This window comes from Zalophus californianus, chromosome 7 (assembly GCF_009762305.2).
Source record: "Zalophus californianus isolate mZalCal1 chromosome 7, mZalCal1.pri.v2, whole genome shotgun sequence".
NCBI lineage: Eukaryota > Metazoa > Chordata > Mammalia > Carnivora > Otariidae > Zalophus > Zalophus californianus.
This window is the reverse complement of record NC_045601.1, coordinates 36,618,552-36,632,359: the sequence shown is the minus strand read 5'-3', so window position 1 is coordinate 36,632,359 and position 13,808 is coordinate 36,618,552. Positions and strand designations below refer to the sequence as shown.

The 13,808-nt window shown below is 38.2% G+C and overlaps 1 protein-coding gene across 6 annotated transcripts in view; it reads right to left on the bottom strand.

Annotated features, from left to right (window-relative positions):
* Positions 1-1,322: 1,322 nt before the first annotated feature.
* The window catches only part of ECHDC1 (ethylmalonyl-CoA decarboxylase 1), a 58,667-nt gene continuing 46,181 nt past the window's right edge, over positions 1,323-13,808 (bottom strand). For all 6 annotated transcript variants that reach the window (XM_027601662.1, XM_027601661.2, XM_027601660.2 and 3 more), the window contains one exon: positions 1,323-1,731. In XM_027601662.1, the coding sequence (XP_027457463.1) occupies positions 1,323-1,731 (409 nt within the window). The remainder of the gene's footprint in view (positions 1,732-13,808) is intronic.

Genomic DNA, 13,808 nt, shown 5'->3' with positions numbered 1-13,808 from the left:
TTTTAGATGTTCATTGCCAGTCTTCATTAGTGGTCTGATACTAATGAATTAAATGGGTAGGCTTATTTTAAACAGCATTAGTAGACACAAATTTACTTTACACAAAATGTAGAATCTGTGGCAAAATAGGAAGTCTTGGGTTAACCTGGTAATCCAGAATTTGGATCTGAAAAATGGTAATGTGAGTTTGTCTTAATATATTTTAATTCAAAACAGTAGGATCATGTTGAAGCATAAGCAAGTTATTTTTAATATGTTTTTCAAATGTGACTTGAATGTTACCATAGCAAATAAAAACTGTCACTACTTTGAAATTATCTTTTAATCTCTTGTTGTGATAGGTTAGAATTGGGAGTTAATTCTTTGACTTACATATTTTTTTTAAAGCCTGGATTATAGAGATGATCATGAAAGTTTGAGTTGTGCATTTGTATTAAGTCTACTTTCAAAATATAGCTAGTTACGGAAAAGAAAGGTTAGCTACTTTAACATATGCAAATGTTACAGGATGCTTCATGAGTCCCTCTGACATCTTAGGAAGTTTTGATGTAAAGTTTAATTTTATTACTACGTAAACAGTAGTACTTACTAGTTCGGAAATCCCACGGCACACACATAATGGCCAATTTTGTAGAGTCAGTAGACTTTCCACATGATGGCTATTGTTTAGTAGAGAGTAAAGAAAACTATTAAAATATCAAATAAGACTCCAGATTTGTAGGAGGGTAAGGTAAGGTGGGAAGCATTTTTATTCAAAAGAACCATAAAAAAATAAGGACTAAAAGAGCCATTGACCAATTCTTTTTTAAAGATTTATTTTTGATTTATTTTTAAGTAATCTCTACACCCAGTGTGAGGCTTGAACTCACAACCCCAAGATCAAGAGTCACCTGCTCCATACCAACTGACCCAGCCAGGCGCCTCCTCCCCAAATCTTTACCCCGCAGCTGCTTAAAGCAGAAGAAAATGATTGATCATAGCTTTTCTTATCTTGTCCCTGACCCCTCTCCATTTTTCTTCTTCAGTGCAAGGTTAATTATTTTTGTAAATTATTTCCAGGTAAGACAACACCCCAAGAATAGGTTTTGTGGAAAGGTTTTTCCTTTTAAAAATTGGGGTTGGTTATAGGGTAAGAACTGCTGTGGGAATTGATAACTTTTAAGCCAAAAGTGTGTATTTTAGCTAAATGTTTCAGATTACTTGATAGTATGAGTTCAGCTATTCAAAAAATGATTAAAGTAGCCTTCAAATAATTCAGGCATTTAACTTTATAAAGGTTAATCATTGGAGTTTTACTTGTAGTACATTGTATTTTTTTAAAACTATTTATTAAACTTTCCCTTTCTAGCAATAGCCTCTTTATTTGCAGGTCCACCCCAAACTGTTCCTACAAGATCTTTTTCAGTCTGTAATGCTTCCTCTAAACAAAGCTCTTTGCCTGAAGAAACAGATCTTTTCAAAGCTCTAATTACTTCCGGTGGCCCTCTGATAAACTGCTTTAGCCACTCTTGTGCCTCTCCCAGACATTCAGTTTCATCTGAAGACTGCAAGACCTCTTCAACCATTCCTATGTTTAAAGCTTTTTTTGAATCCAGTTTGAGGGCCCCACTTAACACTTTGAGAGCCTGCCTACTGCCAATGATTTCAACTAGTCGGGTAGCACCACCCCAGCTTGGTATTATACCCATCTCTTTGTGGACGAATCTGATCTCACTGTCTGCAGTCATTAATCTGCAAAAGAGAAAAGAAAAAACTTCATCTTAACTAAGTGTGATTTAGTTATAAAGTCCTACTCATATCTAATCTGAAATCTCCATAGATCTTTATAGGTAGATTTGTTACATTAAAACCTGAAAGTTCAAAGAATCTGGCTAAGTATACAATTCAATTTACTACACAGTCCTTAATATTTGCCTTTGAAAACTATCAGCATTTTTATTGTGTTTGTTTATCCTTTGCTTTGGCAAATAAGAATTTAGTTTTTATTTTACGCTTATTTCTAGAAGCCCAAATTATCTTTCTAAAGTGAGTGGTGGCCTAATTAGAAAATCTGGATTGAGTGAAAATTCGGGAGTAGGAAATGTTAGGCCATACTATGGGCAAAAAAAAAAAACAAAAACGCATAGTAAAGGTCAATAGTTGTCAGGAAAAAATTGGTTCTTAACCCAGCATCTATACAGTCTTCAAGCAAATATTTACTAAGCACTACCTATGCCAGGTTGTCTAGGTGTGGGACTACAGTAATGACCAAAATAAAACCCTGGGCTCAGGTGACATTCCTGATAGAAGAAAAAGACACTGAACAATATAGGACCAGTGGTGATAAGTGCTATAGAAAAAATGGGGGGGGGGGGGCGCCTGGGTGGCTCAGTCGTTAAGCGTCTGCCTTTGGCTCAGGTCATCATCCCAGGGTCCTGGGATCAAGCCTCGCATCAGGCTCCCTGCTCAGTGGGAAGCCTGCTTCTCCCTCTCCCACTCCCCCTGCTGGTATTCTCTCTCTCTCGCTGTCTCTTTCTCTGTCAAAGAAATAAATAAAATCTTTAAAAAAAAAAAAAAAATGGGGCAAGGGACTAGAGAATGAGGAGATGTGTGTTGGGGGTGTTAACTAGTCCTCAGAACAAGCATATGAGGAAGTATAGTAATTCCCCATTTTACAGAGGGAAACTGAAGCCACAGAGACTAAATAAATAGCTCACTCAAAGCCATGCCACTATGGCAGAGCCAGAACTTAAACCCAGGAAGGTTAGCTTATTATGCGTGCTCCCCTCACAGTACACCTAACAGCGAGACTAGGACGGAAACAGGGATGCCATTAAAGCGGACAGTGGCATGGGTTGGACTAACAATAATGATTTCCTATAGCAGGGATGCATTTTTCCAAAGCAAGGTTTTTATGAATAGGGTGATTAAGAAGCAAAGTGGAACAAGGAAGGGGAGTGTTAACATAAATCAGTGGACATAGTAAAAGGCTTCATATTTGCCAGTTAAATATCCATTACACCATTAACAGAATGCACAAAGCTATCCTGTGTAGGAAATACTACCTATGAATTTTATTTTGACTGCATACTTGAATGAGCTTTCACTGTTAAAACCTCTAATTTGGAACAAAGGTCATGTCTGAATTTTAATTTTTTTAAGAAAAAATACAGCTGTCAAACTACTCGCTATGCAAAAGAAGGCCTTATGTTAGTTCTGCTTTCCAAAGTGTAAATGCTCAGCTGCAGGTGTTTTGGTTCTATTAGCACCAAGAACAACAGACTCTTAGTCTTTGACTCTTTAATCAGGAAAAATATTCCAGTAAGTTCTCACAAAAGCCTATTTATTAACCCACTGGGAAAGAACTTTCTCTTCACAGCTGTGAACTCCTACAAGGGAATATCTGCCTCAATTATGAACAATTGCTTTTAGAGGCAAACAGCCATGAAAATAGTAGTTTTCAGTAAATTTAAGTGGGAAGGAAGAAAGAACAAATTTCCTAAGAATCGAATCTAGCCCAAAATTGTGAGAGGAGTACTGCCTTGTTACAATAAACAGAAAACAATGTCAAAAATTAAGAATAGAAATTACAAAAATGTCCAATAGTCTTGGAGATAGGAATACCGTTAATACTGAAAACAGTTCTATAAAACTTTTCACAGCGTAAATTGAGTGTGTCAGTTCTAAATTATATCCTAGAATTGACAGCTGATGTTGGCTCAGAGCTATGCCTACAATACAGAAAAGGATTATATCAAATACATTCACTTAGAATCTGCTTAACATTTAAAAGCTGGTTAAAGCCCAAGATGTGGGGATAGTGTAGATGAGCTTATGACAACAAAAGTTATCTATGTAAGCACACTGATATTTGGAATTCTCTGCTTCTAAAGAATATTTCTATACCATGTATTATTTTTCCTCTGCTGTATTTTACAAGGTCAAGTATGCTTTTTGGAATCATATTTTACAACTCTAACAAATCTTGAGGAAATCTTTGTAAAAACTACCTGTTGTGATCAAACTCTGACATCCATTTTTTACATATCATCCCTAGGGTGTGTTTGTGTACTGATACACATTTAATATACATTAGCAAATACTACCAAAAAATTTATTAATGACAAAAGAACACAAGGTAGTTTAACAATGAGAGAAATATGGAACATTCAGATGGTAACCTTTCACGAAACTATTAATCTAAAAATTAAAATTTAAATATAAAATTTTAAATGTTGATAACCATAATCTACAAAGAAAATGTCCAATATCCAAAAATAGAAACAGCTTCCTGATAGACCTTCCAGGATTATACACTAACTACTTCTAGAATTTAGATGCAGGTATACCACCTGTAATGTAATTTATTGCAAGTGATTATACAGAAAACTGGAAGACCTAAATCTTAAAATTCTGAAGATTTAACAGCAAACTCAATTTATAGAATGATGTTAAACTCCCTTATTTTGACAAGTAAAAGATTTATAAGTATCTTCTCCTTATCAATATAATTATTATTGGCAATGTTTGAAATCTAACAGATTTCAGAATTCCAAATATCAGTGTGCTTACATAGATAATAACTTGTTGTCATAAGCTCATCTATACTATCCCCACATCTTAGGCTTTAACCAGCTTTTAAATGTTAAGCAGATTCTAAGTGAATGTATTTCTGACAATCCTTTTAGAGAGGGGATGAGGAAATTAATCAAATATCGATACACTCCTCATCACTGCGTGGATGCAAAAGTAAACCACTCGTAGTAAAAAGTATCACCTTTGACAGGTGTTGCAAAGTCAGTGATGATACCTCAAAGGACTGTTCGGTGTGCTAGTACTTTCTAATAAGTTAGCTATAAGTTGCAGGTCTTTGAACAAATGTATTCAAGAAGAACTATTTTTAAAGATTTTAAATATTAGAGAGAGCAAGCTCATGCAAGCGTGGGGAGGGGCAGAGGCAGAGGGACAGAGAGAGAGAGAATCTCAAGCGGACTCCCTGATGGGCATGGAGCCTGAGGCCAGACTTGATCTTACAACCCGGGGATCATGACCTGAGCCGAAACCAAGAGTCGGACCCTCAACTGACTGAGCCACTGAGGCGCCCCCAAGAAAAACAATTTTATAACAATTATCAAGTTTTGCTTAAAAAGGAAGTTTTTTAAGTAAAAGTTAGAAAGGGTTTTTTGGGATGGCTCAGTCGTTAGGCATCTGCCTTCGGCTCGGGTCATGATCCCAGGGCCCTGGTCATGATCCCAGGGCCCTGGGATCGAGCCCCGCATCAGGATCCCTGCTCTGCGGGAAGCCTGCTTCTCTCTGCCTCTGCCTCTGCCTCTGCTTATGTTCCCTCTCTCGCTGTGTCTCTCTCTGTCAAACAAATAAAATCTTAAAAAAAAAGGGGGGTTAAATTTTTTATTTTTAAGTAAAAGTACTTTTAGTGAACTCAGTTAATAAAGAATTGGGAAACCAATAATTATGTTGGGAGACAGTAAGGCTTGAATGCGAAGCGCACAGACTTGAACCGGACTGCCTGGCTCTGCCGCTGGACTGGCTGCGCACCACACCCGGGAAAATACAGCAAAGAAAGAGACACACGGTACAAAGGGGATGAGAAAGATTAAACTACTTAACATCCCTGGGCTTCAGTATGCTTGTTTATAAAATAGATGTAATAGCACTGATGCCACAGAATTATGAATATTAAATGAGTTAAAATATGAAAGGTGCTTAGAATATATTTGCCACAATTCGTTTAAGTAGAAGAAATCTTAGAGGGATTGCATCTGTGTATGTTTAAAAAAAAAAGTCTGTGAAATCTGCCTCAGCCACATCCACAGGAGAGCAAAGTATTCTACTTTTATTTGGAATACAAAAGTTGTATACATTTTGTAGCCTCACAGCGCCTGACCCCTATTAAACTATGTATACTAGCTTGTATGAAGTTGGTTGCGTTGATAGGTGGGTCACTACAAGTAACAGTAGTGTTTCTGCTAGAAAAGTAGTATAAAGTTGTTTCCTGGACTGGGGCGCGTGGGTGGCTCAGTCGTTGGGCATCTGCCTAAAAAGTTGTTTCCTGGACTAAAATGACTTGATCCTTAAAGTACTGAAAGTAAAAGAACTATACTTACACTGGGAAGCCCAATAAACGATGGTATACTATATCATTCCTCAATATCTGTTAACAGAGACTACAGAATATATACAATTCTTATTTACAAGTAAAGGTAGAAATAATACCGTGTTCTATAGATAAGGCTGAAACAGAAGATCCCAAGTTGATTTAAAAAAAAAAAATAGACATATATCTAAGATTAACTTAAGGAATATTGTGTGATATAAGTACAAGCATAAATATTTTTAAATTTTAAAGAAAGCATTCATGTTACAAATTAAGTAATACACTGTCATAAATCTAAAGTTTGGAATCATTGATTTAAATAAATTTTAGTCTACGGCCAGAAACTGCTAGTCCTTTTACAGTACATGTTAAGAGCCAAAGACAACAAAACAAATTGTGATGACATGAGGAAATACATTATATAAAAAGTATATAATTAGCAAGAGCATCTCTGATCACAAACAATGCTTTTAAATCATGCTTGAACATCAGCACTGATTTGTTTGCACATGTACTTTCCTGGCACCTTCTCCCTCCTGCTTTCTACCTGACATCGCACCCCACGACAAATTATGAAAAAGAGAAGGCAAGAACTGACAGATTCTCTCCATAATCTCCCCCATAATCTACTCTGAGAGTAGATTTCCTACTCTTAAGTGAATGGCCTCATGAGGCTCCATTTATTCTATACAGAGACTGCCTGAATAAGGAAGTAGATGGTTGAATGAGTGAACTTTTGTATTCGTGTATGGAAGGGGGTGATGGTAGAATGAGGGAAGAGCAGATGGGAAAATGGGGATATCAACTCTGATTTTAATATTCAGTTAGTAAGCCTGCTCAGAGGTGAATTTTCTTGATATTACAGGATCTAAAGTAAGAATTTCCACATAATATGGTGGTAACTGCAAAACAAGCCAACATAGGCAATGTGATTGCTTTCCTGAGGTGGACATCTCATATTCAGAGAACAGGCACTACCATATCAGAAATGAAATTTGCTTTTTAATTACTCTGAGATCTGGGAATATGTGTGTGTCTGTGTCTATGTGTGTGCACACACAAGCATGCACATTTGTCTCTGTGCAAGTGTATGTTTTATATATAGATATTTTCCATTTTATTTATAAACAAAGTTCATATTTTAAGAAAAGGGCTACCTATAGTAGTTCCCTTGGGATAAGCATGCTTACAGCTCCCTTTCTTTGCAATATACCTTGGACTAATGGGTAGCAGCTGGAAATGCTAATACCTGGGGCTAAAGGTTATTATTTAGATTCATGAAAACAGTGTTAAAGAATGGAAACAAATTAGACAGGCAGACTCTAAATTGCACAGTTGAGAATTTTATTTCATAAGGCTGATGGGAGGAATAAAAATGTGTTTTTCATCCTGTGCATAAAGAGCTAAATCCTTGATCTTCCAAAGAAAAACAGGAAAAGAAAATGCAAACAATTCACACACACACACACACACACACACACACACACACACACACACACACTGAACATGAAAATTTATACGTTACCAACAACCTTAAAAAGGCAAATTAAAAGTTAATTTTTGGTTATCAAAATTAGAAAAGCAGCTTTAAAAGATTATACTCATTAAAAGACAGGATGCTCTCAAATAGATACCATCTACTGCTGGTATTAGTATAAAGTGGCAGAATCTTTCCTGAAGGATAACTTGGCATTATGTATGAAAAACTTTGAACATTTTCATATCCTTTGATTAAGTACTTGAACTATTTACAGGATTTATTCTAAAGAAATAATCTGAAATGTACTAAAGTCTTATATAAGACAGTTATCACAGCATTAATCATAATAGAGAAAAACTGGAAACAACCAAAGGAGGATACTTTAGTACATCCATACTGATGGAATATTTTATGCTTATTAAATTCATGTTTTCAAGTATATTTAAATATACTGCAAGACTGCTTTCCTTTCTTGGATCTCTAGAGATCGATCCACTTCCAAACTTTTTCAGATTGTTGGCAGAATTAAGTTCCATGCGATTTTAGAACTGAGGTCCCTGTTTCTGTGCTGGCTTTCAATTGGGGGGTTGTTATCTTCTAAAGGCCACCTGCATTCCTTAGTTTGAAGTCCCTTTCTCCACTCTGGAAGCCTCACGCCTCTAATCTCTCTCACTTCCCATTCTGCCTCATGTCTTTATTTCTTAAAGGCTCATGTGATTAGACTGGGTCCACCCAGATAATCCAGGATGATCTCCCCGTTTTCAACTTCAGAACCTTAATTACATTGGCAAGGTCCCTTTTGCCAAAAGTTATTACAGTTGACCCTTGAACAACACGGGCGTTAGGGGCACTGACCCCATGCATAGGAGGTTCCCCCTGCCAACATAGTCGATTAACACATATTTTGTATATGTATTATATACTATATTTTTACAAAAAAGTAAGCTAGAGACAAGAAAATATTTAGAAAACCGTAAGGAAGAGTAAATACATTTACAGTCCTGTAAAAAATCCGGGTATAAGTAGACCCATGCAGTACAAACCTGTGCTGTTCCAGGGTCAACTTATAACAAGTTCTGAGGAAGAACAGAATGTGAGCAGACATCTTTGGGGGGCCATTGTTCTGTCTACCACATCACCTAAAAGCATAATGGAAGTACCTAAGCTTGATTTTCCTTTCATTCCACTGTGCTATTAATTTTCCTGCACTACAGCAGCTAGCTCCCACTACCACCATCACCCCCTTTTCACCTTTCACCTTCTAGATAACTGCTGGCTAGCTATTCAAGGATTCTTTTTGTTCTATTGTTTTAGTTGTTAGTAAGTAAAGACTTCATGGGGAAAACAATCTCCATTAGGAAGAAAAAATGAGCTTTTGCTGGAACTATAGCATTATTACTCTTAGGTGAATGTTAAAAGCATTCCTCAACACCTGTTGAGGAATCCAGATTTCATTAAGTGTAGACCCTAGACCTGCATAGTTCCAGAACCCCAAACAAGACAGAATATAAGGGCATGATTGGTCCCCTGCTGTGCTGTCACTTTAAAGAATAACATGGGTATAGAAATCTAATTAAGGCCTGACTGAATGTGAATAAAAGGTATGTATCATAGTTGGTGGAATTAATGTATTCTGTTAAGAACTTTCCTAATTACAAAATATTTCAAGTACACAGAAAATAACATACTCACGTGCCCACTACCCAGATTTTACAGATGTTAACATTTTGCCACATTTATTTCTGAACTCTATTCTCATCCCTTTTCCTTCTCTTTCTGACTTCTTTCTGTCTCCAGTGGCAGCTAATATCCTGAAGTTAGAATCATTTCCATGCATGATTTAACTTTTAATAAATATTCTATACTCAAATAGTAAACTTCTGCATGAAGTAATAATATTTCAGTTTTATGTCTAGTATCACAAAAGACAGTGTACCCTGACTGCCAACACTGGTCTTAAATTGTTCAATATTTGGCAGGTAATTTCTATATTGAAAATGAATTCATCAGACTATCATAGTATGATGACATGAACCATTAAGATAATTCAATTAACCCTGTCTACTCTGATTTATCACTTCCACTGTTGAAGGACCTTTAGGGTTATTTCCTGTTTTGGGCTATTATGAATGGTGCCACTATGAACATTCTAGGACCTGTCTGTAGATTAACATCTGTATGCATTTCTATTGGATTTATACTATATTAAGGGTTTTTTTAATTAATTAAATTCAATTTAGTTAACATATAATGTGTTATTAGTTTCAGGGGTAAAATTTAGTGATTCATCTGTTGCATATAACACCCAGTGTGCATTACATCAAGTGCTCTCCTTAATGCCCATCACCCAATTACCCCATCCGCATACACCCCTCCCCTTTAGCAACCCTCAGTTTGTTTCCTAGAGCTAAGAGTCTCTTATAATTTGCCTCCCTCTTTGTTTTTATCTTATTTTATTTTTCCTTCCCTTCCCCTATGTTCATCTGTTTTGTTTCTTAAATTCCACATATGAGTGAAATCATATGGTATTTGTCTTTCTTGGACTGACTTATTTCGCTTAGCATAATATCCTCTAGTTCTATCCACGTTGTTGCAAATGGCCAGATTTCATTCTTTTTGATGGTTCGGTAATATTCTATTATATATATCATACACACACACACACACACACACACACACACACACACACACACACACACACACACACATATACACACCACCTCCCACATCTTCTTTATCTATTCATCTGTTGATGGACATCCAGGCTCTTTCCATATTTTGGCTATTGTGGACATTACTCCTCTAAACACCGGGGTGCATGTGCCCCTTCGAATCACTTTGTGTATCCTTTGGAGAAATACCAAGTAATACAATTGCTGGGTCACAGGATAGTTCTACTTTTAACATTTTGAGGAACTGCCATAATGTTTTCTAAAGTGGCTGCACAGCTTGCATTCCCACCAACAGTGCAAGAGAAGGTTTCCCTTTCTCTGCAACCTCACTAACACCTGTTGTTTCCTGACTTGTTAATTTTAGCCATTATGACTGGTGTGAGGTGATATCTTATTGCGGTTTTGATTTGTATTTCCCTGATGCCAAGTGATGTGGAGCATTTTTTCATATGTCTGTTGGCCATTTGGATGTCTTCTTTGCAGAAATGTCTGTTCATGTCTTCTGTCCATTTTTTTTAATTTTTTTATTGTTATGTTAATCACCATACATTAGTTTTTGATGTAGTGTTCCATGATTCATTGTTTGTGCATAACACCCAGTGCTCCAGGCAGAATGTGCCCTCTTTAATACCCATCACCAGGCTGACCCATTCCCCCACCCTCCTCCCCTCTAGAACCCTCAGTTTGTTTTTCAGAGTCCATCGTCTCTCATGGTTCGTCTCCCCCTCCGACTTACTCCCCTTCATTCTTCTCCTCCTGCTATCTTCTTCTTTTTCTTTTTTCTTAACATATGTTGCATTATTTGTTTCAGAAGTACAGATCAGTGATTCAACAGTCTTGCACAATTCACAGCGATCACCATAGCACATACCCTCCCCAATGTCTATCACCCAGCCACCCCATCCCTCCCACCCCCCCCACTCCAGCAACACTCACTTTGTTTCCTGAGATTAAGAATTCCTCATATCAGTGAGGTCATATGATACATGTCTTTCTCTGATGGACTTATTTCACTCAGCATAACACCCTCCAGTTCCATCCACGTCGTTGCAAATGGCAAGATCTCATTCCTTTTGATGGCTGCATAATATTCCATTGTGTATATATACCACAGCTTCTTTATCCATTCATCTGTCGATGGACATCTTGGCTCTTTCCACAGTTTGGCTATTGTGGACATTGCTGCTATAAACATTGGGGGGCACGTACCCCTTCGGATCTCTACATTTGTATCTTTGGGGTAAATACCCAGTAGTGTAATTGCTAGATCGTATGGTAGCTCTATTTTCAACTGTTTGAGGAACCTCCATACTGTTTTCCAGAGTGGCTGCACCAGCTTGCATTCCCACCAACAGTGTAGGAGGGTTCCCCTTTCTCCGCATCCCCGCCAACATCTGTCGTTTCCTCACTTGTTAATTTTAGCCATTCTGACTGGTGTGAGGTAGTATCTCATTGAGGTTTTGATTTGGATTTCCCTGATGCCGAGCGATGTTGAGCACTGTTTCATGTGTCTGTTGGCCATTTGGATGTCTTCTTTGGAAAAATGTTCATGTCTTCTGCCCATTTCTTGATTGGATTATTTGTTCTTTGGGTGTTGAGTTTGATAAGTTCTTTATAGATTTTGGATACTAGCCCTTTATCGGATATGTCATTTGCAAATATTTTCTCCCATTCTGTCGGTTGTCTTTTGGTTTTGTGGACTGTTTCTTTTGCTGTGCAAAAGCTTTTTATCTTGATGAAATCCCAATAGTTCATTTTTGACCTTGCTTCCCTTGCCTTTTGCGATGTTTCTAGGAAGAAGTTGCCGCGGCTGAGGTCGAAGAGGTTGCTACCTGTGTTCTCCTTTGGGATTTTGATGGATTCCTGCCTCATGTTTAGGTCTTTCATCCATTTTGAATTTATTTTTGTGCATGGTCTAAGAAAGTGGTCCAGTTTCATTCTTCTGCATGTGGCTGTTCTTTGAGAGAACAAAATGCTAACAGGTTAACAATGTCCCCACCAAATATACTGTATACAAATCAGAAAAGACCTGAAACCAGGGGAAAAGAAAGGGAAAGAAAGAAAAAAAGAAAGAGAAAAGAAAGAAAAAAAAAAAACAAAAAGAAAAAGATAAAAACAAAAACAGAACAATACAAAAAAACCAGAATATGATCAAATATGATCAGGCTAGTGCATAGATCAGTGCCACACACTAGATTTTGGGCGTATTTTGGTCTGTTAGAAAAAAGTGCCTCCTAAAATTTTAAAGGAAGAAAGACTTATATGTGTACAAAATAAGGGTTGATACAATGAAGGGATGGAAGATGACTGTACAGATGAAAATTATAAAAGATTTTATAAAAGGAATTGATAAGAAGTTGTTTGCAAAAAGAAAGAAGATTTAAAAAAAAAAAGAAAAAAAAAGGGGGAGAGAATGTGATCAGGCAGGAGACGAGAACAAAGCCATACACTAGTGATTTAGGGTATATTTTGATCTGTTGGAAGAAACTGTATCTCAAAATTTTAAAAAGAGAACAACTTATATATATATGCCAAAAATAAGGGTAACTACTATGAAGGGATAAAATATGACTCTACAAATGAAAAATAAAAAAATGTTTTTTTAAAAAAGGGATTGATAAGATGTTGGTTGAAAAAGGGAAAAAGAAAAATTTAAAAAAAAGTTAAAAAAATTAACTTTGAAAAACTAATGAATCATGGTAAAAAAAAGCCATGAATTCTATGTGCAGTATTCCCCTAGCGCTGGAGTTCTCCCGTTCTCCTTGATCGGTAAACTTGGTCTTGGCTTGCTGGCTGTTCGTGCTGATCTTCTGGGGGAGTGGCCTGTTGCTGTGGTGCCCAAATGTCTTTGCCGGAGGCGGAATTACCCCGCCCTTGTCGGTCCGGGCTAAGCAAGCTGCTCGGTTTTGCTCTCAGGAGCTTTTGTTCCCTGCAAGCTCTTGGTACAGCTTTGGAGGACCAGGGTGAAAATGGTGGCCTCCCAATCTCCGCCCGGAGGAGCCGAGATCTCGGGGCCTCCCTCCTCAGTGCGCCCCCAAAGAAAAGGAGTCACTCCTGTCTCCCCGGTCTCCGGCCACACTCCGTGCTCAGCTGGCCTGTGACCGAGTGTTTCTATCCCTGGCACCCAACCCCATGTGGAGTCTCCAAACCCAGCAGATCCCTGCGGTGCGCTCCCGCGCCGCTCCTCCCGGGGGAGGAAGGGAGGGGAGTGTCTCCGGCTCTGCCACTTGTTGGGTCCCTGCTGGAAGAGCAGTGGCCCGACTGTGTCACGGATCACAGTTTATGGCAACCCCGAGCGGAAAGCCCGCGCCTCGGCTCCGTCTCTGCAGCCGGCTTCCCCGCTCCGATACCTGGGAGCTCTGCTGCACTCAGGCAGCCCCGGTCTTTCTGTGACCCCGCAGGTCCTGAGACCACACTGTCCCGCGAGGGTTCCACTCCTCGCTTAGCCACTGGAGCGACGTCCCTCAGCGGAGCCGACTTCTAAAAGTTCCGATTTTGTGCTCCGCGGCTCTATCACTTGCCAGAAGCGGCCGATGGAGGCCCCCTCCCCCGCCGTCTATCC